Raw genomic sequence first — 27,917 nt, 5'->3', positions numbered from 1 at the left:
GACGGACAGTAAGAGTGGCGACGATGAGGAGATGGAAATGGATTGAGCCCTGTGCCTGGAGTCACTGATCCATCTCAGGTAGAACTCCAGCCAACGCTTCACCCAAATCATCAATCACCTCGAGTGCTCCTCTGTCCCAGATTAAAAGGCCTGTCTGCTACATCCTCAGGCCAGAGCCTTCATCGCCGCACAGACTCGGAGGATGGACGGCACGAGCACTATCACAGTCTCGTGGAGGTGCCTTCACTACAAGGGAGTATAAATGGATCAGTCAAACCATCACCTGACTTTTGTCATCTAAACTGCAGACTGTGAAATGGAATTGTTTGATGCACTCTTTTTAAATGTATTATTAATGAATGAGTACTTGTACTTATACTTTCATGAGGAGATACTGATATCTAAAATATTAGCCCTTTCGTTTCAACATATGTTTCACAGCTTGCTCATATTGTGCTAATATAATTCTGTTGAGGCAGTTTTTGCTCTGAGAATCTGCTGTGAGAAGTTTTTCTTCTATGAGAGTGAAGAATGCTCGGCATAGCCAGAGCGAAGACTTAGCGTGGCCCATTGATTTGTTTACTAATAGTCTATGGATGCAGCAGACTGGCTCTGGCTGGCCGGCCTATTGAATAATCAATATCATTTTTGTTCTTTTTGGGCTATAAAGACACTGCTGATTCTGATCTGCGGGACACATAAGATAGGAGAAAGCTGAACCTTTTAGCAAAATCCCCAGCTTCTGGGAAGGCAGAGAGACTCAAAATGACAGCCACAAAAGATTCTGGTGTTGTTTACAAGGTGAAGTATTGGATAAGATTTAATGCCCTTCAAATGAAACTTTGTTGCCTCTGAGAGAACAATTGTCGGAATGTTATGAGAATCGCATATAAAACGGAATAAAAAACAAGAAACTTGTTTTGCAGGAAATCCCAAGCATACAAATGGAATACAGATGGAAAGAGCAAGACTTCGTATTACCACTCACGTTTCTATTTGATCGCAGCCTATTACACCCTGTGTACACCGTAAGCGAGCAACAAAACTAGATAGCTCCCATAATGATCAACAAAGTCGTCTACACTGCAAGTACGCAATGCTGGGTCACTCAGGGAAAAAAAGTAGAAAAATGCTTCCTGCACCAAAAGCAAAGCCAAAAAGAAATGTTTTTTAAACCCAAGTTGTGAGCCTGCATTTGATGAGAATGTGAAACAAAGGCAATACATTGACAACATGTCTTTCTATTGCATTGTCTTCACTGCCTGCATGTAAAAAGATTTACAAACTAAGAGGTTATTGGTCTCCATCAGTGTGATCAGTATTGTCTGATTCATAAACAAATTTCAGAATTTTCACTTTTGGGTAATACTTTCTCCTATGCCAACTTAATACGCAAAGACAACTATAAGCCAAATAGGGGGTGTAACAAATTGTAAACAGTGTAAAATTATTTAAAAACACTGATATAAATTAATTAATAAATAAGAATAAATAAATAAAATATATACACACGCGCATATATATATATATATATATATACTGTACATATCTATATATATATATAAAGCTAAGTGTAATTCTACCTTTCAAGTTTTATAAGTCAAAGGGTCGACCTTAAGCATCTGCATACTGAACGAATGAGTACTTTCTCATCTGTTCCGGTAAGGAAGAGGAGCGTGCGTGGTGCAGATGGAGTGATAGAGACATTGATCTAATCGAGTCTGACTTCCCACCACCACCCACCGCCACTGTCCATCTGTACAACACCCCAGCTATGAGCTCTCCTGCGCTCTCTCTCTCCCTCTTTTAAAATCTCCTATCCAGTCACCCCTGTCTGCGCCACAACATCTGGACAAGTTTCAGGCAGACCGAACCTGATGCCAACCTGCCTAATAGCCTATGGAGTCAATTATAAAAGAGAAAATGTTGCAGCCTAATTGTTAATGGCACCATCTGGATAATGGCACTTTTCGGGGAGAAGACTCCTTACCTGGTCATCAGGGATTTTCCATTCCAACGGCCTCCAAAAGCAATGGAGGAAAACCAAAAGAGAAACTGTTTTTCATACCTAATGAAGTTCCCTTTTAACAGTGCTCGTTGTGCACGATATAGTGCATATTTGTGTGTGTGTTCTTCGTTTGCAACAAAGTGTTTCTCAATCTTCATTTCGATGTGAAAGCAACTGGGGGCAGTCAACAAATTAAATGCCGCATTCTATCTAATGGCTTATAACAAATGTTCTCCAGAGCAGTGTCTTTTCAAATATTATTTTCTCTCCGTCCTTTTTTGTCATAAGCTGTGGTTCAAATGTGCCGGGAGGGAAACGCCTGTGTCATAACTATTAATTATTGCAGCACCTTCACAAAACAATAAAAGCTTATACGTTTTTTTTTACAAGTACCACAGTTATGGTAATATTATGGTACATTGACATACATTGGCTCCAAAAAGCAATTAGTTACCACAATTAAGTACAAAGTACAAAGGTACAATCAACATATTACACTAAACATATTGCTAAAAACAAAGAAAAAAAGTCTAAAGTTAGTTCTGTAAAATTCTGTATTATCATTTGTTTGCATGTGCCACTTGTTTTTATATTTTGTATCAAATGCAACAAAATTCAAACAATTTTAAGCATGTCCAAATACTTTATAGGGCCAAATACTCATGTTATTAAATAGTATTTATAAAAGGAAAAAAGAGGCTTAAACAGAGTGAAAACGTGCAACTTTTGGGGGATTTTTTGACTTGAGTGTGATGTTTGTATTTTAAATTAGTTTACATTTTGAGTCCACTCATCTGAAGTTTTTTGAATGTTTTGATTTGATTTCTGGATATTTGGCACACGGTATTTTTCATTAAGTTGCTTATTTCACTTAAAAATAGATAAATGGCTGTGTCAGTCTTCGCTAAACCCAACATATTATGTTGTTATATTATTGTATTATTGTGTGAGAGATTACCATAGTATCACTATGGTACATATCCAAAAAACATGATTACGCCACGGTATTTCTATTTAAATATACAGAGGATGCTAAACTCACATCACCTCACTGTGTTCTCTCTCTCTCTCTTCCTGCTGCAAGGAACAAAAACATAATTTTCTCAGTGCAGGTCATGCTTAAACAAATGTGATTGGACAAACAGTTTGTGTTTGTATGTGTGTATGATATGAATGGAATCTATCCAGGCCAGCCAAAAACAACAAAGTGTAAAAGAGATGATGACAGGAGAGAGAGACGATATTACATAGACACAGACAGGTATAGGATCCTTAAATGGGGGAATAGCTGGACGAGAAGGAATGAGATGAAAAGGAGGAGGGGGTAGATTGAAAAACACATTTACTTAGCGTTTGGCACACTGCTCACAAATTCAGCGCAGCATGAAGGACAATTTGGAGCTGACAAAGGCAACACTCCATATGAAGGACACTGGCATGAGAAAGAAAGGGAATGTTAGTGTGTGTGTGTGTGTGTGTGTGTGTGCTGGGAGAGCCCTAATGAGATAATTCCACCTCAATCGAAAGTTCTCAAACTCTAAACATGACCCCACAGATCCTCTCGGTTCTTACATAACAGTTACTGCTGTGACCAGTTCATATATACGCCGCCACATATATACGAGTCTTCCAGTCGTGTTTGAACAGAATTCCCCCTTCGCCAAACAAGCCGTCCCATTATAGGAGATCAAACACAAACTAAAACCTATTCCCACTGCACTCAAGTCTCACTCGTGAAACGCACACTCGCACACGCCGCTCTAATTGAAACAGTAATGCTGGCAGTGAGCTGTCAGCCATGAGCTGAAACAAATGTGCGTTTGATTTGTTATGGTTTGTAAAGGAATGGGTTAAAGAGAAAAAGCAGGTGCACTAACGGCCTGCTGACAAATGGCGAGTGGGCTATATGAACCATGAAATGAACAATCAGGCAATAGAAGGCAGCAGGACTTTCAGCACCATGGTCAGCAACAAAGTGCCTGCAACAGCTCGCTGCCTGAGCGATGGTATTCATGAGGACAGAGAGAGAGTGAGAGAGAAAATGGGGAGAGACGGAGAGATGATCCTTCTGAAGAGAGATTACATGCTGCGTTTGGATTTCAAAACTATGACTGGAAGAAAGTATCCCATCATATAAGTAATCAGAAAGAGTAAACATATTCATCCTGACTGGCCAATGGACACAAAGAGGTTTCAGGCTCCACCTCCAGAGTCCCCTGATGTTTCTCACATCCTAATGCCCTGATATTTTGTTTTGTCTAAGTCAATACTAGACAATGTTAGATCCATGCTACAGTAATGTGGCCTACAAATGAAGTAGGAAATACTTTAATTTCAAATTATGTGCAAATGAATGACGAAGCAAAGTCATATTTACCAGTGAACTCCATGATACTTGATGTTGCCAAGTTGGATTGGGTGTGCAAACATCAAAGAAGGCAGAAGGTAGATGGCATAAAAATATGATTATAAGAAGTTATTTAGTAATTAAGTAATTTTTTCTTTATTCGTTCGTTATGATGTTCGTTCGTTATGATGACAATAAAAACGAACAATATTTTTTTCCTACCATATTCTACAGTAGCAGCCATGTTGGTGAAATTAGAACCCATTTAACTGATATCATCGCTTTATCTCTTAAAAACTGTTAAAACGTCCAACAGAATTTAATGTGTGTCAATTCAATTTATTCTTCTGCTTATCATGAAAAAGTAGAGGTTAGCGAATGATCATACATCCATGCTTTTAAGCTGCTTTTATGAACATGATTTAGAGCTTTGGTCCAGTATAAGGTCCTTAACATTAAAAAAAGCCATTTGAAGAGTAAAGAAAGAAGCTGCCCTCACATACACCCTATATTTCTGAGTCTTAAACACACAGGCACAGGTTAATATAGTTTATATCACCTATAACAGCCATATTCGCACACACACACAAATAAACATACGCCTACACATGCACGCTCCATCACATTCTCACAATCTGTGTGTGTATCGTGTGTGAGCGAAATTACAGCCATTTCCTTATAACAAGGTGACCTGCAGTTACTAAGCCATGAAATTCACTTAGGGGTGCTGTCTGTGGCACCGTTTGAATTAATAGCACTAAGTTATGATGATTTGACCACTTCCATTATATCCTAAATCTCTGCATTACATCCTAGAGACAGAAATCTAACTTGTTTCCCTCATCTGTACAAATAGTATTGCTAGCTGACTGTCTTGCAATTTCATTTCAAATTCTGTTACATGAACTCTATTCTCTTTTATTATGTGAGGACACTATCAGCCTGCATCTGAAGTGATTTCCTACATTCGCCTGTATGCATTCAATGTAATAACAGTCTCTTGAAAATGAACATATAAATAAACAAAAAAACAAAACAAAAGGTAACTCATATTCTTATGAATGAGCACAGCTTGATATGGGTTTTCAGGTAGCCTGTTATTACAATAACCAGACCTGAAATAGAGGCCAAACAGTGCCAGATCTCATTTCTTTGCCATTTTTTTTCATTTGTGATTCACCCATTTTGTCTAATTTAATGCTAACCCCCTCTCCAAGTGTCAACTTAAAAATTAAACACTGATTGCATATATATATATATATATATATATATATATATATATATATATACGGTGGGCCAACAGAAAAGATCCCTACTGCTAAAAAAGCCAGTCTTTTTAAAACATTGTAAAAAGAAGCTTGGTTCTAAAACTTCACCCAAAAATGGCAAAATGGTGTCATTGTAATGGGGGTGTAATTAAAAACTGGCTCTCATCAAACTGCGGAGCAGATGAACGTTCTTTGTCTTCCTCTCGATGAATGTGTGAATACAGAGAGTATGAAATCATTCTTAATTACACATTTGTCACAAGAGAAGCATTCAGTCTCCTCTCTGTGTGTTTTAATGGCACCTTCTCTGCTCGCTGATTAATTCTGCAAAAGCCTCGTCCTGATGCCTCATTACATTAGAAAACTTTCCCTGCGTCTTTCATGTGCACATCCATTTTTTCTCTCGCTCTCTCTCTCTCTTTCCTGCACTCCTCTCCCAAACTCTAAATGTTTATTCAATGTTCAATTCAATGGTTTCAAATGCTGGCGATCTCTAGGGACTAACGGTTTGACAACATGGAAAGCCTACCACATGTTAACATGGGATAACTAATCAGGCTGAGTTAAGCCACAGGATTTCAATTACTGATATTTACATTCCGTTCCATATCATACATGGGTGTTTTCTCGTTAAGGGTGTACATTAAAATTCATCTGTTAACTGGAGTGATGCCTTACGCAAACTACTCAGTAGTCTGTAAAAAAAACCTGCAGCATAATTGATGTCATTTAGTGGTTTAATTAATGTAATGTTAATCTTTTATTAAATCAGGGGATGTTCTCTCAATTACTCAGTCTGACTGTGAGGGATAAATTAATAACTCATTGATATTTAAATGCAAACCTTCTGCAGATTCTCCAGATTACCTAAATCCATTGTTCCTAAAATCACATGAAATTAGATTTAGTTGAAAGTCAACTGCAAAAAGCACAGCCCAAAATTGATAAGGAGGATGAAATATATAGCCTACCTGATACCTGCTATCTCACATCACAACAAGAAATGTAAACAACAGACGGGAACATTCACAGAACACAGTTTTCTATGACTCTCTAAGTCATGGACCGCCCAGGATTGTTCTGGTATTTCAGAATATTCGAGTACATGTTTACTGATATCTGGGTTTTAATTTGGGGCCTGGAAGTGTTATAGGCTGTTAATCAGGGTCCTTCAGGTACAACTTAACCGTGTTACATCTGGCCGATGAGCCGCCTGGAGCTGCAGCTAGCGCCGCTGATCAAATTCCCCGCTAGTCTCCTGATGAAAACATCATTTGTTTTGCATCCCGGCGCTGAAAAACAGGGCTGGCTGAGACTCTCTTTGTGGGCTCAGCATACTGCAATTTACACTGAATGAAAATGACAGCCACTGAACAGCGGCATAAGCAATTATGGAATGCAGGGGCCAGGCAATCGTGTGTGCATTTAAACCACGATAATACAATCTGCACAACTAAAGACACTGCATATGTTTCAGCTATTAATGACATGTGAACTCAACCTGCTTTCAATGTAAACGTGGCCTTGGTGCACTTCCTGGGTGAGATTATTATCCAGTCTCTTTATTATCATAAAATCTGCAGTAACATACATTAAAATGACTCTTTCATTCAAGCTGTGAATTATTTGGTAATATTACCATGATTCGGTTGACAAATTTAAGAGGATATTTGTGTTTATCTCTTCTCTGGAGAGACTAGACCTTCTACAGTACATCCTAAAGACAAACACCAGCTGTTTACTCTATGCAAACAGTATTTGATATACCTACAGACCACAACCAAGCGTATGAGAGAGAATACAGCATCTATCTCAAAGTGGAACTTTATTTTACTGTTCAACAACTGTGAGGAGATGGATAATAAAATGCAGGTTGCTACAGGTTCCCTCACAGATTAAAGGGTTGGTTTCCTAGGAAAAAAACGCTAAATCTAGTATCAGACTTTCTTTTTTTTTAAACTGTTCAATAGAAAATCACCACTGACAGTGTAATTTAGCCCGAGACTAGACACAATCTCTATCTGAGAAACCATTGGCGAGGGAACTGCTGTGAATGAAAACTACATTTCCTTCTCATCTCTACTTTAACAGAACTTTAGGTCAGAATCTTAAAGAAAAGTGACATATCCATGATCTAACGATAATTTTCTTTCCTGCAGCATGAAACATGCTTGTTTCAAAGTAATGAAAAAAAAAATTGATGTTTACTTGTTGCATTCAACTGGCTTTTTTATTTCAGTCAGGTAAAAACAGCAAGTTGAATCTTAGAGTAAATGCCATATTTTTAAATACTGACAAATGCCTGCTTTACTGACAACTTTCCCTAATCGCGTGCTTTACAGGATCAGTATTCAGCAAACACTTGATTGTTGTTGGTCCATGTGGAATGCAAGACCCCACACAAACAGTGACAAATGTCTTCATGTGTTATGTGTTCCTGTATATGTCAGTTGTTTGGATAGTGTGTTTAAATCAGTGGTCATTCGGTTTCCCAGATAAAGCAGCGCAATGAAAGATTCATGGAGTTTGAGGTGGGGCGTGACGCATGAGGCCCTAAAAAGCTGTTGGAGGCAGAGAGAGCCATATCTCCCCCAGGGAACATGGGCAGCGCTGAGCCCTGTGGGTAGTACACTGTGGGTAAGAGCTACTTTGTTTCACTTCTACCCTGCCATATTCACTCTAGCTGCAGTCATGGCAGACAGAACACACACTGTCAGGCCTATTTCCTGCTTCATGAATTTGTTCTAGTCAGAGTTCTGTGGACATGGACCAACAACAATGAAGAGCAGCCATCTTACCTCATAGTTCTATGTGGTTATGATACAACCACATAATAGTGCCCTGCAAAATGGATAACATATGACAAGTCATGATGTAAGGAAAACTTACATCAAAGTAAAACTTGAAATCAAAGGATGTTCTGTCTGAAGGGCTATCTATATATATAAGTATATCTGGATGTTAAAATTTGGAGAGAAAAAACTGCAATAACATACAATATACAAAAAAGGACTGAGGTATTTTTATATTGACTGCTACATTTTAATTCATTATACCTGTCAAAAAGATTCAACACACCTGCTCATTCTTCTTGTTTTATATATTTTAGAATAATAACAAAAATCCATTAAAAAAAGAGCAAAAAAATAAACAAACTATATCTATATATAATGAGTAGTACTCCCACAATATACAACACTGTCTTCTATAATCAGTCCACATGCTGGCTTATCTTCTAACAATAGTGAAGCGCAAAATTAGAATTTCATGCATCTCTGTGTGAATCTTCAACCACTGCAATCGATTGTGATAAAATGTGACCATAGGCCACAAATCTACATAGAGAGAAGGTGATTTTGGAATTTGAAAAAAAAGGTTGTTTGGATCCTAAATGTTTAATTTAAAGAGTCAATGGCTTTGTAAAAGCCCTGCTTCAAAATAGGCTAACTTATTATTGACTATTAAAGGCACAATATGTAATATTATTGCATTATGACAGTCAGTTACAGTTTATGTTTATCAGTTTATTAGCGTGTTGGTCTTGTGAATAATAAATATTCTATATTTTGTGTTATATCGCTAGCAAACATACAGTGGGACTATATTGTTTGTGAAATGTGCTTTACTGTGGGGAAAAAAAAGAGCGTGAATATCTCTATTAGCTGCAAAGTACTATCATTGCAGAGTGCATAAAACTACATTTAAGATTACACAAAAACTTAAATTGTAATTAAATAGATACTTAATTCATTAAATTTATATGCGTTTAACTTTTTTACCATCATTCATTAAAAAGTATTACATCATCATCATTAGGCACACAGCAGTCATAAATCCCTACAAGACTAACCTGGCACCGATACATTTTTTTTATTTTTTTCATTAAACATACAATATAACACAATATTTATAATTAAATAAAAAATGTTCTCTTTATTCATTAACATAATATCAGCATCATATGCATATATGCAGTTATAATAGTCATTACAGTTCAAGTCTTATCATAACTGGTGAAACCTGAAAGCCAAAGAAAGAAAACATCTGTATTTTTTTTTACTTTTTTTTTTTAAGACATTATACAAAATCATTCAATATTACTATTAAATACTATGGTAACACTGTAAATGAGTCCTACCTGTGGCAACATTCCCTTCTCTGCCTTCTCTTATAGAATAACCTTTTTATCATAGTAAAATCTACATATCATTCCCAACAAAAGTTTTGTTTTGTGTAAAACATGTTGAAGATTAGTGGACAGGCAGTCGATTCATTAAATGATTAGCTATTTCCTCACAAAAGCGGTTTATTCAGTGTAGTTAAGCCTCTTCTCCATTGACATCCATTCACAAAAAACAGCCTCTGGTCTCCTTTCCCCGTGTACCACCGCAGCGTTAGCATTAGCCGTTACGTTTTTTTGGCTAAAGGTTGCTGGCTTGTCTTCTTGTGGCTTTGTCCATTTGTGTCGTCTGTCAATGATATAATGTCCGCGTTATCGTTGGTTTCTGCTTTTTCTGCCGTAGAAACCATGGGAAAGCAGTGAGTCTCATAAAAAAAAATGCGGAAGTGGTAGTTGTAGAGTCTGTTGTTGTTTCGCACAGTCGTTATGGACAATGATTATTCGTTATTGTTTGCAGCATGTTCTGTCGCCAAAGATAACAGAGTTTTAGACAAGAGGAGAAAAAAACGAGGATCAGTATCGGTGTGGCATTTATCTAGATGGAGTATTAACTACTAATTAACTACAGTATGTGTTAGACATAATAGTAAGTCACCTTTTTGCAAATGCTGTCGTTATGTTCAAATGTACCTTTAGTATGATTGTTTTGAACATGTAAAACTGTGCTGCGTTACCTTATCAATTAATTCAACAAATAAAGTGACATGTATGAGTAGTAATTTAGCATTAAACATTACATTACTTGCAGCTAATAAGAATGAAATATTACATTACTTTAATCCACCCCAGAAACACAAAATCAAGCTCCTAAATTCAGCTTCAACCCAAAATAACATGCAACTTATTTATCTGCCAAATTACACACAGCATCAATGAATTAATACCTTGCCAGGCAAAAAGTAAGCTAAATGGAGAACACGACATCTTCCTCATTTCTCTCTATCTCACTTCGCCAAGTCACCAGCCAGCCCCCTGTTCACCACACCACGCATTGAAAACAACCATATTGGCTTTACTTAACCACATTAGCCATGAACACAGATTGACAGCACCTCTCTGCGCTGCCTCCACATCAAATAATACAGAGCAAATGGCATTCAATACAGCCTCATAACCACAGAATTGGAGATTCAAAAACAATTTTAGAGCAATAAGTGGAAGCCACTGAATGGGATGAAAATGCAAATGTGGACAGCTCTCCGGCATGTCTCGTTCTAGGCCTCGGTCTGTCTTTCATAATATCCACATTCAATGCATTAAGAGTGTCATACAAAGGCAGAGCATGTTTGCATTTTGTAATTTGTGCCTTTTCATAACCACCAATAAACGTGGAGCAGTTTAGAGAGACGTCTAATGGATGGCAGTGCCCATGAGCGACAGCAGCACTCGTGAAGATCCTGCTCGCTTGGAGCGGCGAGGACGCTGGTGTCTGCACATGCCACTAATTCTGACAAGCAATTTCTATGAGCTCATCTAGTCAGAGATAACATTCATCTATTGCAAATACAACCAGGTTAACTGAGGATAGACACAGAGGTCATTAAACTAACACTTTGGTGGTAAAAATTTGTGATTAACTGTGTGATAAATCTGTGTTTGTCAACTGGATATGCTTCTGCATCCAGAAAAAAACTATTTCAAAATTGTTAAAGGGATAGTTCATCCTAAAATTAAAATTAAGTCATAATTTACTCACCCTGGTGTTGTTCTTATTCAGTATGCCATTCTTTCTTTTTCAGACCACAAAATAATAATTTTTACAAAGAATTTCCCAATCCTTGTCCATATAATTGGCATTGAACATAGACCAGCATCAAGCTTTTTAAAAAAGCCAATGCAACACGTGTATATACATCACAGTTTGTGCATTTGGAGTCTAAATGTCTCTTGGACACTTACGCCCATTTCACACTGGAAGACACTAGCAGAGTGTAAGCACATATTTTTTTGGTGCCCATGTTAACTGGGCCGAGGCAGTGTGGCAGCGCGTAACAGGAGAAGAGCAGAAGTGGCAGTGCCGTGAAAGTTTTGGCAGAAAGTCTATTTTTGCTGCGCTGCTCACGCTGAATTAAAGACACAGTGCATTGTGTTTGGTTAACAAGTACATTAACAAATTTACAAAATAACAAAAATCCACAAAAACATATTATTGGCAGGAGTTTTTTTCCCAAACCTAAAATAGCCTATTTAAACAGACTAAAACTAGAGGTATATATAACTTTGAAATTACTTTTATCATAACTACACACACATACACATACACACATACATATAGTAAGCTATGTTTGGGTGGGGGAACATGGTCACATGACTCGCATCACAGTAGAGTATGCTCGGATAACACCTGAAAAAGGTGACACAATGGCCGATACTGTAAATTTGCAGTACACAAGCTTCGGTTCAGCTGCGCGTGTCAAACGCTGCTAGTGTGAAAGCACAATGGGCACGTGCTGCTCCCGCTCTGTATACGCACAGCTTCTTCGCTGCTTATGGTGTTAAACTTTTAAGCGGTTTTAAAAGTTGATAAATCAACAACCAGAGCACACTTGCGACCCACAAGTTGAGAAACACTGATGTAAATCATCAAGTATGACCAAAAGTTATATAAAAATGGGGATCTAAACATTTCTGGAAAACTTTAAAGGGGTCATGAACTGGCTTCTTTTATTTTTCTTTATTGTTGTCTGTGGTCAACTTATGACGTTCGCTTGGTTTTTACATTCAAAAACATCAAAATGAATAAGTAATAGGCTATTTTCTACCCTGGTTTTGAGCCTAGCTCCTGAAAAGCTCTGTTTTTAATGGGCATGCCGCATGCATTGAAGACTTGGAAGTAAACGGCCACTGCTATGATTGGATAACAGTTTTGCATATTATAATGAGTTTCATGTAATGCGCGAATCAGTGGGCGGGGCTTAACAGGCAGTCTTGAAGTAGACGTTGATCTTCTTCTGCGGAGGCGGTGTTTGATACCCTTTGACGTCATAGATCCCCACCTTGAAAAACCCCACTCGTTCGCTGTGCCTGGTGTCAATAAAAGCTTTTATTGGACAAACAAGGAAGTTTTCAGTTCTGAAACTTACAGGATATTCTTATAGTATGATGATCTCTTATATGTCAAAAGCTCATGGAAAATTAGATTTCTCAGTTCATCACCCCTTTAAAAGGCTCCAATGTAGTGATCATTTGATTTGTTTACTGGGTTTCTTCTTGGTAGGCAGAGAATGGAGGCCTAAAGCAAAGAGATAGCAGCTGCACACCTTCCTATATAAGGCATCTCTGCAGCACCCCATTGTAAATAAACACAGATATAACATCAAGAGAACAATTTAGGCAGTAATTAACGGCGAAGAAGAAACAGAATGGTTAGAGGGGGGCATGGAGCTGATTGAATTAAGCGCACAAACAGAAACAAAAGCTGCAACAAAGCATCAGCACGCCACAGCTCACCAGCTCCTCTTTGTTTAATAAACTGCAGACTCCCTGAATGCTAGTCAGCATAATGAATCTGACTTGGGCAGAGGGGTTCTGAAGGGCCCCAAAGAGTCTATAGCCTCAGCTTTCGCATTCAGCACATCAGGGCCACAATGGGTTACAACACAGATAGCGATCAGGAGGTACAAAGCAAGATGAAGATAGAGAGCCAGCCTGTGCAGAACCCTCCTGTTTAAAAACAATGGTCTAATTACAACATTTATAACCCCAGAATTCTGGAATTGAATTTAGCCCCAACTTAAAGAGTATGCTGGCATGAAAAGACTATTTGATTAGAGCAGCAGTTGTTTCATTTTCGGCACAGCAGATTGCCAAGCATCTCGATCCGGCTGCGCAATCTGTATTCATTATGGCCTGTAAAAGGATGATCCTCGACCCGCTGCTGCGCACGTTTGTGCAGATGCGCGACGCTCTGCATGGCCCCTGCCATTCCCTTACAACACGCCCCGCTAGCCGCGCCAAACACAGCAGCACCCAGCCGCCAAATTCAGCCTTTTAGCCACTCAAAAGGGCCCCGCGGGCTCCCTCCCCTTCCTAGCAGCGGCCTTTATCAAAAAGCCCTGAAGTCGAGGCGAGAGATGTTTGGCTCTTTTAATGTATATAAATGGGCCACCTGCCTGGCTGCTTGGTGTTTCGGGGGAGGAGGATGAGGGACGCTGCAGATGTAATCTGAAGCTTTCATGTTGGCAGGGGGTCCGCGCATGGCACGGTCTCCGTCTTTCCCGCAGAGGGAGTGTATTGGGCTCCGTATGGAGCGCAGATGCACCCGCCATCCGGATGATCGCCGCGGTGCCGAGGTGCTGCTGGAGCCGCTCTGTGCAGCGTGCTTATATATCTGTGAAATGAGCTTCCTGTGCAGATCCCCTTGCAGCCTGGCCAAATCACAGTACATTAGCCACATTAGCCGCTTGTATAGCAAGACTGTAAATAGACACGCCATATTGGGAGGAAACACTCAGCTTGTGTGACCACATTAGCAATGGCTTGGAATGATCGCAAAAACAAAGCTGTGGCTTAATCACAATGTTTTTCTAAATGAACAAAGAATATAACTGCTGTTCTACTTTCTGCTGTTATCAATCAAAATATTATATAGGGATGTCAATCCATTACAAATTGTAACTGAAACCAATTTAAATCGCAATTAATGGCCTAGATCAATATTTGCTGAGAAAAGACACAAATTAAGATCATTCTAAGGCATTAAAATATTGTGGCAATGAAGCAATGAATAGACATTTAAAAAAGTGGAATTTGAAATCAAAATATTTATTTTAATTTTACATAATTATAAAACAGCAAACTCCAACAGTTTGTAACTGGTCAAATGGATCTTATGTGATGTTTTTGTTGTTGTTTTACATTTTTGGCCATTGAGTTTTAGAATTTTTAAAATGTTTTGTTACGTATAAGAAGAGATCTTCGTGTTCTACTTCATTCCCACACACTATAGTGTGTAGTCCACTATAGCAGTTATTAAAGAAAAAATGTATCCTGTGTAAAGGAAAGGAGCTCAACCTTTCAAACTCTCAAAAAAGCCTCATAATCATTGTGTTCTGTTCCAATCTGTTGCACTCTATATCCAACATGTATAGCAGCTGGCTGCATTAGTAGTACTTAAAGCTTGAATTGCTGCAATGGTAGAAAACAATTCTTATGATGGCATTTGCAAAGGGGTCAGGGGCATGATTAATTGTGCTAATTTTTAACAAGTTATATTAAACAATTAATCCCACTAAATCAACATGTTAAGTTGACAACCCTAATTAATAACATAAAAATAAAAACAAACAACATCTGCAAGTAAAATCAGAGCTGATGGATTAAGAAAGGCTGTTTATTTCTAATATGACAGATGACATTTTAAGATGATGTTTATGAAGACTCCAGCAGGAGATTTTTAACCTGCATGAGAATATAGGAGGTCAATGTCTTGCTGGTTGGACTACTTTACCTAAATTACAAGTGTAATCCTCAAACAATTCACCAAGGTTTGAACAGGACCCCTGCCACATGCCAGACATCTGTTCTCTCCTTCCAGCCCCCTGGAGACACCTCAAAATCGGTGGGCAGAGGGATGACAGGGAAATGACTTAAAAGCAGTTTTACACACAGACTGGAAGAAAATGCCAGACAATACACACAAAGACTCTAGAGGAAAGTGAACAGAACCAACGCGAGTTGAAATAATGTTATTTTTCGGTTTGTTCTTTTGCTGTCTTCATAGTGGTATGACGTGTTGAAGACAGCATGCTACATATTTATGAGTAATGCAACATCTTTCCTAGTGAGTGGGTTTTATCATTTGGAAGATGTTAAAATGATCTATTAAATAATTCTCTATTAAAATTAAAATTAGAGTCATGTTAGAATATGTATCTTTATTTTCTATTTTCCTGTCATTGTACCAATTTTGTAATTATAAATCTAGCTACAGTAGTATATCATATCCAGTAATGTTCAAATGGAAATGGCTAAATGTAAAAAAAAAAAAAATATATATATATATATATATATATATATATATACATATATATATATATATATATATATATATATATATATATAATCTTAGCATCCAACATGTTGCATAAAGTAAATATAGCACATACCTGTTTATATATATATATATATATATATATACATGTATATGTATGTTGTAATGATACAGCATCAGAAGATGTATCATTACAACATACATATACAAAATATAATGACAATATTCGATATAAAAGGACATCTAAATATATTTGGATTATTCAAGCTGAAATAATTCAGGTATATACAGTTACCGTGATCCAAAATAAGCATATTTACATTTTGGTCATTCCACCTACCCCTAGACGCAATCTGTTTTATGGTCTCCTGTTTGGAGACTGCATTGGTTGCCCTCTAATCCTACATCTCAATATCAGATACACATGTCCACTCCACATACACAAGGATACACGAATGGCAACACCCTTGGACATACAGATCTAGCTCTGGTCCTCTAGAGACAGAGCTGCAGACATTCATTACCCCTCTCACCATGTCCCTCAGTCCAGTCTGAAGGACACCTGAAGGGTTAAATGTCCCTGTACAAACACAGAGAGTGTGTGTGTGTGTGTGTGTGTGTGTGTGTGTGTGTGTGTGTGTGTGTGTGTGTGTGTGTGTGTGTGTGTGTGTGTGATAAGAGTCCATTATGCAGGTTTACAGAGTCAGATGCAGAGGCCGGGCTGTGCCAAAGAGCTGATATTACACAGCACAACCTCCAGCAGCCTTCCCAGAACACACAGCCAAGATCACTCAGCACACGCCCATTCCCGCAAATCTCTCTCACTCACACACACCGAGACCATCACATTCACACACTCACATAGACACACATTGATGCTGATGCACAAACACACACTAATGCTACTGTTAATACAGGCACACACCTGCTCCACCCAGTCTCCCTCCACTCCAGAAAAAAAAAAAAAAATCAATATGCATCTCATCCATTACAGCACTCACGGATGGGTCAGGATCTCTACTCCCATCTCCCTCTCTCCTTTCTCTGCTCTGTCTTTTCCTTTCTTTGTGCAGATACAAAACGTCAAAATGTTTACACTGCGCTGCCGTCACTCTGATGAGCTAATAGCAGTCTTTGATTCTCATACAAAGTGGATGGAAAAAAACACTCACTTAATGACATTAATTAAGATCATAATACGCACGACTCAGAAGGTCCTTTCATCTATGAGCAGGTGTGATCAGGAACCTTTGCCTATAATAGGGAAAGGAAAGGAAAGGAAAGGAAAGGAAAGGAAAGGAAAGGAAAGGAAAGGAAAGGAAAGGAAAGGAAAGGAAAGGAAAGGAAAGGAAAGGAAAGGAAAGGAAAGGAAAAAGTTTCCTTTTTATACCCAAGTATTTTACTGTCCTCTCTCTAGATTACCTTTCAATAAAAGCGCTGAAAAGGCCACAAAGAAATGTATACATTTTGAAGCATCATACAAAATCAAACCATACACTCCCATCTTTCAAGCTACCTACATTGTTTATAGTTTGTGTAATTGCACCCTATAAGATAATGCTCATTTTGGATTTGCATTAAAGCAACAGCTTCATGACGCCGCCACCACACACACACACACACACACACACACACAAAATTACAGTCATCGCTTAAATAGAAACCACAAACTCCATTGCATTGCAAAATAATTAACCCCAGCTCAACGAGAGGGAGGGAGCCCAGGTTCTAAGGTAACCAGTTTTTTGGGGTGAAGAAGAAAAGGAAAAAGACATCCATCCATCATAAAAAAACGCCGCAGCCAATTTCCACAAAGCCGCTAAGCTGATTGAGACGACCAAATCTGTTTCACCAGCTTACATTTACTTCAAAATGGTCATCTCAGCTTCAGTATCACACACTTTCACAGCTTCCCATTCCCCTGTTCTTTAGTAAAGGGAGAGTCGGGTGTGCAGGAATAAAACACTCGTCAACTTCTCTGTGCCTGGCCTGATATCTCTCTAGCGCAGGGCTGCCCAGATCAGTAAACTTTGATTTAACTATTCTGTTATTCAGCTTATTTGTGTTCTTATTCTCTTAAAAAACTAAATGAAATGAATGAATAAATAAATAAAATAAATAAATTAACAAAACATGCAATGTGTGTTGCGGTTCACCCTCACAGACAACCCCCAAACAAACTCTATTCTGCTAAACCAACCGACCGCCCCACCTCCTCCCACTGAAGTAGATTAAATTCACACTAGTCCTCATTTTAAACGGAAATTGGATTGATGGAGAAAAGATTACGGAGACAGAGGGCAAGGTGGTGACAGCGGGAGAGAGTGGGGAGGGTGGAGCCGGCATCAACAAAGCACCTCCGAAGCTAATAGTGTAAATGTTTCTCTTTTGCCACCTGTAGTGTCTACGATGTGTGTGCGTGTGTGTGTGTGCGTGCGTGTGTGTGTTTTCTTTCCCCTCCTGATCTTTCTCTTTTTTGCCATAGCAGCAAATATCCTGTTGGCGCAGGATGCAGAGTGGTATCTGGCCCTAAAATCGATCAGACTCCCGGACTAGGGCTTCCATTCATCTCTTGCCCATAAAATTTGATTAGCGCTGACTACAGCACTGCAGGGAGATGGGCTGATAGAGCCAGGCTACAGAAGATGGCAACAGCATCCCGCATTTTCATCTAGTCTTTCTCTCTCTCGCATGTTATATTTTGTCTCTCTTCATATTTCTTTGTAAAGCACTTCCGATTAATAACAGCCCGTCTCTCTCTCCATCCCTCCTTATATCGTCCTCAGTATGTACAATCCTTGCGTGTAGGTATCTAAGATCAGTGAGATAGCGTGCGTGCCCTCCTTCCGCCCCTCCTTTCTTGGTGTAAACCGTCCTCTAGCTATTAAACAAAAATGACAGGCGTGATGAGACTTCGACCGGCTTAAACAAAACTAAACAACTGCAGCCCGGCCCAGCCAGCTGGCCTGTCCGGCGGACACGCCCTCTGTTCCCACATATCACTGTGGCATGTGACCACTCCTCTCCACCAATGACAAAGTCCTGAGCTCATGAGTGGATGCTGTCTGTCTGCGCAGTAAAAAGCTAAGAGGACAGGAGGGGGGAAAAGAGCTATACAGACTTGAATCTCAACAACAAGGTGAAGTATGTCAATTTGACTGTTTCTTGGGAAGGACATTTCCACTTGTTGATTTGTCACATGATATTTCAAACCATAATAAAAAAATTATAATGGAGAAGTTTATTAATCTTAGAGATAACTTGACTCAGTCATGTGTGCCTGACGTGTGTACCACAAGGTCTCTGTAAATTGATTACAGGCATGAACTGGCACTTGAGCATTACGCTTCTGCAGAAAAACTGATTTAAATTTATGTAAGCCTGCATGATTTAAGATTCATTTGCGATATTGATTCTTCCAGGAGCCGGAGACGTCATTTAAAGCATCAGTCATCCAATCTGCTGAGGATTCGCGTCAACATAAGGGATGAATTTATTTGGCTGATAATTGTCTACCTTTGGGAGCGTGTGGGTGACACTTGAATTTTTTTTGGCATATCATCAATGTGATAATGACAAGCTGACCTCACTGGCTTAAATATCTTTCAATCATTCATGACATTCAAAACTTCTGGACAGTTTCATCAAAAATAACTTGCATGTGTTTCACATTACAATATTACAACAAAGAAAGAAAGAAAGAAAGAAAGAAAGAAAGAAAGAAAGAAAGAAAGAAAGAAAGAAAGAAAGAAAGAAAGAAAGAAAGAAAGAAAGAAAGAAAGAAAGAAAGAAAGAAAGAAAGAAAGAAAGAAAGAAAGAAAGAAAGAAAGAAAAGAAAGAAAAGGTTAAATAAATAACAAATAAAAAAAACTTGTAACATCCATGAAATGTATAAATATCTAAGCACCAAAGTGTGCACTTTTTTTCCATCATACAAAAACCGTTAAAAATCCTGCAAAAAAGTGCCACATTAGCATATTAGAATGAATTCTGTTGTATCATGTGACTGAACATTGGGGTAATGATGCGAAACATTCAGCTATGTCATCATAGACCTGTTTTTGATCAAATAAATGCAGTCTTAGTGAACATAAAATGTATGTCTCTTGTAATGTCTACCATCATTTAAATGGCTCAAAGGAAAGATTTGGGGTTAACATGATGAAACTGTTAATTTAACTAGTTAATTTAGGCCCCTAAGCCTTTTCCTTTTTTTTCTTCTTCTTCTTCTTTTTTTTGTACATGGTGTTCAGCAAATTTTAATTTTGAAACCGGCATACATTTATATCCAAGCCTGAAAAATGATAGGAACATCTCTGATGGGTAAGCTTTTGTAAGGAGTCCCTGTGCTGGTCTGGGCTCACCTGAGTCTCTCGAACGTTTTCCACCGTGAAGTTAAACCACACTCTGAACCGCGGGTTACACGTGTCAGGCCTGATGAACAGATCAAACTCAAATTCACTGATGTAGTCAACACGGCCCAGGTTACCTATGGAGAGATATAGAGAATAACAAATAAGTTGTCCAGAGTTACTTTCAGGCCTTGAATCTATTCCATAGCTCTATGATACATTAATATATACGTTTCAAAAGCTTTACCTTGCAGACAAATATTTCCACACAGACAACAGTGACTGGGAGAGATTTCCCTGTAGACTAATAATAAATCAGTTGGGATCCTACTGATATATCTGTGTGTTCACAGTATTTCATTTATGTAAAGAGAAATAAAATGCTGCGCTGCCGTCGAAACCTTTTCTTTCCCCACAGATTTTGACACACACATACATACACACACTTACTGGGTGGGATGAGGAAGCCGAGCCGAGACGCTTGGCAGTCGCTCAGGTGACGACTAGACAGCTTTGGTAGCAGATCGCACAATAACAAGCCTCAACATGGCTGCCGCAAACAAATAAATATTAACAAACCACAAAAGTGCTTTGTTGGTAACATATTATTCTGCAGGCCCCACACAAATGTCAAATGGCAGGTAATAAAGATCAGCCTTAAATAAGCGTGCTGATGGAAACACAGGCATTCTTCCATGCAGAGTAATAGAGAAAGTTTGATAAACTGCAACAAAACATTGCCACACTGCAACATGCAAGTACAGGCTGCAATCTGAGGCCTTTACAACCGTCTTTAATGACTGATTTTGGAATATGAAAGAAAGAAAAGATAAAGCTAATTGCTTTTCCAATAAAGTTAATATGGTGGTATGGTATGGTAGTTAAAGATCTAGGCTGATAACTGAAAGTTTGTTGGTTTAAATCCATTAGCAATCCCCATCGTGCACCTGAGAAATACACATACAGAACACATTTCTAGAGTTTTTATTATTACATTTAAAGCTTGTTAAATCTAAATTTAAAATTTAGATTTTCTTTTTTTTTTAAGCTACCAGACATTAAAGGGATAGTTCACTTTAAAATTTAAATTCTGTCATCATTTACTCACCCTCAAGTTGTTTCAAACCTGTATTAATTTATTTCTTCTGCTGAACACAAAGAAAGATATTTTGAAGAATGTCAGTAACCAAACAGTAGTCTGTACCCATTGACTTCCATAGTAGGAAAAAAAAATACTATGGAAGTCAATGGGTATTTTATAAAGCACAACACTCAAATGTAGCTTTAATAAGGTCTTTAATCTCATGGTTGCAGCCAGTTTGTTCCAGGGGGGATTGTTGATGTAATACACTGATAAAAGTATCTACTAAAACCACAACTAACTTCCTTATTTACTAACAAGTGAAATACTGGATTGCCATGTACTAGTCCAGCAGCCCTGTTCTATGGTAATGCGAGTAAAGAGTTAACTCATAAGGCTGGATGAACAGAAAGAGGGAGGGAGGGAGGGGGAGATGCATCTGGTTGCCCTGCTCATGCAGTCTGGGTTCAGGGAAAGAAGTGTGGAAGTCACCGCCTGGTGGAAGATAGCTCAGAGCTAATTACTGACAGATGGAGTGACCAGCATTCCGTCACACCGGAGCCCAGCGGAACGTCATCCTTCTGCCAGAACAGAAACATTCCTAACTCATTGCAAACTTACTCGCCTGTCCACAAAACCAGCAGGAACGGATCCTCTCAGGACGAAACCGTAAAGTGCGAAGTTCAGCCTTTTCGAGTTTCAACTTCCTGATATACAGTAGTCAGTTCTCACTCTATAAACTTCCCCGATTCACTTTCCAGAAAAAAGCAGATTATAAATAAAACATGAAAACTTGTCACCTTTCTTCCCCTAAATGTATAACTTCATAAACTAATTTATGCCTTTCTGTTCATTTTCTGAACAGCTGCCCAATGGTTCTAATGGTCACTGCGTTTTTCTTCCAGTGTATTGGATACAGATTGATAGTGCTCTCCAGATGAAATGGATATTGGCACTTTAGCTGATTAAAGTCACTTTCTTTTAAACACAAATCTCTTGCAGCAAGAATCCAAGTATGACAGCAGTAGCACACTCCTGATGGAAAGGCGTTTTTATAGATTATCAGACAACTATTGCAAAGGTCAATGAGAGACCTTTATAAACATATCCGAATTAAATGGAAAGGTCCATGTGTAACTCAAACATGATGCGTGAGGGAGAGAAATTGAATTCAATTTCATGTGTGGATCAATAGATGCAGTTTGCAATATTTTATGAAAGTGTGTTTGCATTAGAGTTTGATACTAAGCCATTGATACTAAATCAAAAAGTCTGGGGCGACAAATGCAAATAAACTAGGGCTTTCAATAAATTTAATAACTGAATGAGAATAATTTGAGTTTAATCTCATAAATAGACATTTTGTTAAGTTCTTTCTGAGGAAAGAACTTAACAAAAGTTCTTTCTGGACACCAGAAAGCTTTCTGTATATTTCTATTTCTTAAATTTGATGAAAATTTAATTCTAATATACAAAGGGTCCAAATTACATTTGATTCATCATAAAATTTTAATCTGATTAATATATATAATTTTAAAATTGTAATATGAACCAGTTATACTGTCAAATTAATCATTTAATGAATAAATTACCTTTACACTGCCCGAACTGCACTGAATAGCAAAACATTGTCACCTGGACCAACTACTAAAACATTTGCTGGTGGTGATATTGTAGCACTGTCAGTTTTTAGTACTATGATAATATTTTAGTACCAGTATAACATACAGTACAACTGTGGTGAACACCCAATTTAAACCGAGACATCTAGATGAGTGTAATCAGTTGTATAGTCCAAAACCGTCAGAGCAGCTAAGAACAAGATGTATTGCCATTTCACATTCCCCTTCATATCTTAACCTGAATGACAGACATGAACTCCCAGCAGCAGTGATAGGGCTCCACACCACAGCTCTCAGCAACTGAGAAGAGTCAAGTCAAACACACTTTACACCAAAAAAAACATCTGTTTCACAGCTCTAACATGTATTTTTTATACATCAGCCAACCATACAGAGAATGAGAGAAAGGATCAGTAGCTGAGCCAGTCACTGGAGGAGAAAAAGAGAGAAGGAGAGAATGGGAGATTGGTGGCTGCACCTGTTCCAGACAGATGTGCACTCTAATTCATCATTCATCCATTCCAGCACATTAACCATTTACACCACTTTTAGCATCACATTTTGGCCATCGAAAATGCAGTAACAGTGATCCAGTGATTTGGTCTTAATTGTGATTGTATTAATAGTTGAGATGAGATTTCTCATAGTTTTCATGTCATTGTAAGACAAGCTACAATTAGTACATCAAAAATAAATACCAAAATAGTATATATATGGGGCCTAAAATGAACACTCACCATGCACCAAATTCGAGTAAAAATAGTTGGTTATGTCTTAAGTGAATGTAAACAGTTCAGACAGTAAACGCATGTGTACAGTGTCAGTATATTAGCCTATATCAGTGAATTCGATCGTAAAATAACAGCAGCTGCTGTTTGTGTTTTAATGTTAATCAAAAAACAAAGGATAAAGAAAAAATGCTCACTTCTCTTGACTGAATAACTTTTGTAACTTTAATACAGATTAATTAATAAGGATGTTTAATTTACAGTGAAGACTATGCAGTGAAAAAACACAATTATTCAGTTTAGTTTGGTTTTCATTTCCTGTCTGTGTGTCTGATGGGTTGCTATGTTTCCTGTTCTGCTGTGTTCACCTCGTTAATCTGTGTATTTAAGTTCCTGTGTTTGAACCCTCATTTGTCCGGTATCGTCTGTTTTACATGGTTGTACTAATTTGCCTGCCTGCCTTTATCTGAGTATGTTATGTGAATATTTACTATTAAAGACTATTTAGTATCTTTATCTTTATCGTCGTGCTTTGGACTTCCACGAGCGGGATATATAATATAATATAATATAATACAATATAATATAATAATTTTACAAGAAATAGTGTTTTACAAAAAACTGACAATCCCTAAGCTTCCACAAATATGGAAAGAACGAAAAAAACAGATCAATAATAGCATTTTCATTGGAACACAAATTTATTTTTTATAAAATGATGCAAAATACAGTTCCATTGCCAGTAAGAAACTAGTCATTAAATGTTCTTAATTTACTTGCTATTGGCAGGTATACAAAAAAGTAAATTTTGGACCTTGGCTGCATCTCATGTCATAGATAATGAAATCAGCAGAATGAGCTGTGAAAGAAAAATATTGAAAAAAGGCAAGTTTATGTTGAGGGGAGAAAATACTTTTTGCAAGTAATTTGCAATCTACTATCACAATAAGTTAAAAAGTTGCCTTGATTGTTTTGAGCAAATATAATAATCTCTACAAAAAAATGTAGTATATCCAGTTCAAATCTAATCCTATAATGTTCAGTGGCTGAATTTTAATACAACAATAAAAAAATAAATATTATTATCTGCAACTGAATTTTGTTTATTGCAAAGCACAAAAAATGGGGGCACACACACAAACCCTTCTAATCTAAATAGCAGATCATACTACCTTTCTTTCAGAACTCTTGACTTTTCAGCACCAAAGACAGCTCCAAAGACAGCGGAGTGGAGTCGCTGTCCATGGTCCTGACAGACCTACTGCAGTTTCCCTCTTAGAAATGCATTGCTGGGTAACTTACAAACTCTCAATCTCCCCTGCAAAAAAAATTTAAACCCCTGCTTTCATTTTAATATGAATACAAGCACACACAAAAATGCTGATTAAGCAGCAAGCATCTGATACATTTTCCTTCAATGTTCAGGTGTGTAATGTCTTACAGCCTAACATTTGTGAGAAGAACAAAATACACTTCAGGCTCCAGGGCAACAAGTCTCTGCTCAGCTTGATGGGAGAGGATATGATACACCATTGATTTGAGTTTTAATTTTATGGTGCCTGACTCCAGAGTCAGAGCATGATGAGCTGTAATCTACAACACTTCGGCCAGGCCTAAACAAGCATAAATACTACAGCGGAGGAGAGGTCCAGCTATCACAGCGTGGAGGACGAACGCCATTTTGGATGGCAGTTCACTGACAACACAGATAATTCAATGTATAACCAGGGGAGGAAAAATCAATGACTGTATTTTAACTTGTGGTTGTGTGTGTGTGTGGTTGTGTGTGTGTGTGTGTGTGTGTGTGTGTGTGTGTGTGTGTGTGTGTGTGTGTGTGTGTGTGTGTGTGTGTGTGTGTGTGTGTGTGTGTGTGTGTGTGTGTGTGTGTGTGTGTGTGTGTGTGTGTGTGTGTGTGTGTGTGTGTGTGTGTGTGTGTGTAGAGTGGAAAACAGAGGGAGAAAGAGCAAGAAACAGAGATTGCAAGCAAATTTTCCAATGTTTCAACTGTTTGGAGAATTTCATCTACATACTCTGTCATAAGAGACTTCTACAACACAGTGCTTAGGATTTAACAAATTGGTTTTTTTGCAAATAATGCAAAAAGCTCAGAGGAGAACTCTATGTAGTTCAATGGGAATAGAGGCAGTGTTGTTTTATAGCCTGTTTGCTCTCAGCAGAACGACACCGCCGAGCTGCTGGGAGGAGAGACACTTTCTCATTTATAGGGAGTTAATTCCCACTGTTATCAGCGAACTGAAATAAACATTCCATATAGAGAAAAGAGTGGGAGGTTGAATCATCTTATCTGGTGTCTTTGTGTGTGTGTGTGTGTGTGTGTGTGTGTGTGTGTGTGTGTGTGTGTGTGTGTGTGTGTGTGTGTGTGTGTGTGTGTGTGTGTGTGTGTGTGTGTGTGTGTGTGTGTGTGTGTGTGTGTGTGTGTGTGTGTGTGTGTGTGTGTGTTCTCATGTGGTTAACCTTGTTATAGATGTAGAAGAGAAAAGCAAATGGAGAATCCGTATTAATGTAATGTGTTTGCTGTCTGGAGAAGCATGTGGGTGGTCTCCACTCAGCTACCTCACACTGTTCCTTCCTTCCAGCTGTTCAATTCAGACACTTAGTTCTAAAACATACACTTGGCCTCCATTGCTTCTCATCTGATTTGCCTAACTTAAATTCTACGGTTTCTGATTCTATATTAGCGTTCAACACCTAGAATCTACAAACCATGTGCAACAGAAAATCTATAATTCTATGTTTTCTTAAGAGATTTTTTAGAGTTGTTCAGAATGAGCTCATGCAAATTAATCTATGAAATGTTCAATTTGTTTTGTTTCTGCATGTGAAATAGAAGAAACAGACAAATGCTATGCGATACAGAAAAGAGAAGGGAAAAGAGAAAAAGAGAAAGGAGAGAAACAGAATGGGGGGCAGGCCTGTCAGACATTGGCATACAATAGGAACATGGCTTGGCTAATCCCATTACAGAGCTACAAGCCTGGTCAGTTAGAGCAGTCCTCCTGCTTATCCAAAACAATGGGACACTGCAGTCTACAGCTTCCTAACAACCCACAACCAGAGAACAGGACTATACAGGGAGAACCCGAGAGACTAAAAAAAAAGCAGAGGCAGAGAGAATAAACCACACTACAGAGTGTAGTTTATGCATTGTACATTTCAGTGACAGATTATTTGATTAAAATATGCATGATAAAACATAGTATGGAACCCATATGATGTTGTTTAGATTAAGTCACCATGTTATGCTAAGTAGCTGATTATAAAGCAATAAATAATAGGGATAAACACATCTATTTGAGCAACAAGGACAAGCACTATCTGGTATCTATTGACTAGCTGTACTTTAATTACTGGTGAGAAATGTGGTAATGTAGTGAGTCTAGAGCATCCCAGGTACTGATAACGGCATTGGACACAGATATCTTTCAACCTTTCAAGTTTTTTTTTCCTTTTGTTACAAACTGCATTGGAAATTAGAAGTGACTCTGGAGACTGGCCACCTCTTAAATGTGTTTTTGCCATGTGCTCCTTTTCATTATTGGAAAACACATCAGACTCTCCCACGGGTGAGAATACCTGGACACGGACAACTGATAAAGCTGGAATTGATTCAAACCCCAGGAAAGGTATCTGGCTCAAGACCTCCAGACAAACTCTCTTCATGCAGTTTTTCCTGCTCTCGGTCTAAAGGCAAGGTGTCACAGAGACAACATCAATCTCTCTCTCTCTCTGTCCCTCTTTTTCTCTCTCTCCATCTCTGCTAAACTTTTTCACATTTTTATTAAATGTTAAATCAAGACAAGAATAGAGCCATGACCTCTAACTCTCAGAACGTCTTTAACAGGTGTCAAAACTGTAAAAGCCTTCGAACTAGCATTCTTCACAACGCTAGCGCTATTTCCATCGCCATTCCGGGAGTCCCATGAGGAAGGCCGTGCTGCGCATGAATGTGGGTTTTTAGCCAAGCGGCTTCTAGATGCTAATTAATGACATCAATTACACAATGTCACCCAAATCACTAGACTGTCATTAAAATGGTACTAAATAGTAAAATAATCACATGCATTAGCATTTTATCAAAAATGGGGCAGGAAATAAATTCAAGAGTAGTAATTGCTTGACATCTATCTTTTAGCATGGATATGCAGAACCCTCAGTGGCACAAAAAAATACAGAGTGTCTGCATCTGTGTTTTGCAGCCCACACGCTTGGCAGCAGTGATAAAGGGGCCAATGAATCTGAAAAGGTTCAAATTTTCTTGCTGCCCTTGTATCGGTATTGCTCGAATAAAAAAAGGGCCCAAAGCAAGTGTGTTCATTTC

At 38.3% G+C, this 27,917-nt stretch overlaps 1 protein-coding gene across 7 annotated transcripts in view; it reads right to left on the bottom strand.

The window, feature by feature from the left end:
- LOC307012279 (cytosolic carboxypeptidase 6-like) overlaps positions 1–27,917 on the bottom strand; it is a 307,878-nt gene that overhangs the window by 264,930 nt on the left and 15,031 nt on the right. For 3 of the 7 annotated variants that reach the window (XM_079638762.1, XM_079638763.1, XM_079638761.1), the window contains exons 2-3: positions 24,751–24,896; positions 20,160–20,284 (exon numbers count right to left, since the gene is read on the bottom strand). Coding sequence is in view for 3 of the 7 variants with exons in the window: in XM_079638766.1 (XP_079494892.1) it covers positions 20,160–20,284 (125 nt within the window). In the remaining 4 variants the exon portion in view is untranslated. Of the gene's footprint in view, positions 1–118; positions 247–20,159; positions 20,285–24,750; positions 24,897–27,917 lie in introns of all 7 variants that reach the window. The other 4 variants (XM_079638766.1, XM_079638759.1, XM_079638760.1 and 1 more) reach the window with 2 other exon arrangements.

The sequence above is a fragment of the Phoxinus phoxinus genome, assembly GCF_949152265.1.
Source record: "Phoxinus phoxinus genome assembly, chromosome: 15".
NCBI lineage: Eukaryota > Metazoa > Chordata > Actinopteri > Cypriniformes > Leuciscidae > Phoxinus > Phoxinus phoxinus.
This window is presented reverse-complemented; position numbering and strand designations above follow the sequence as displayed.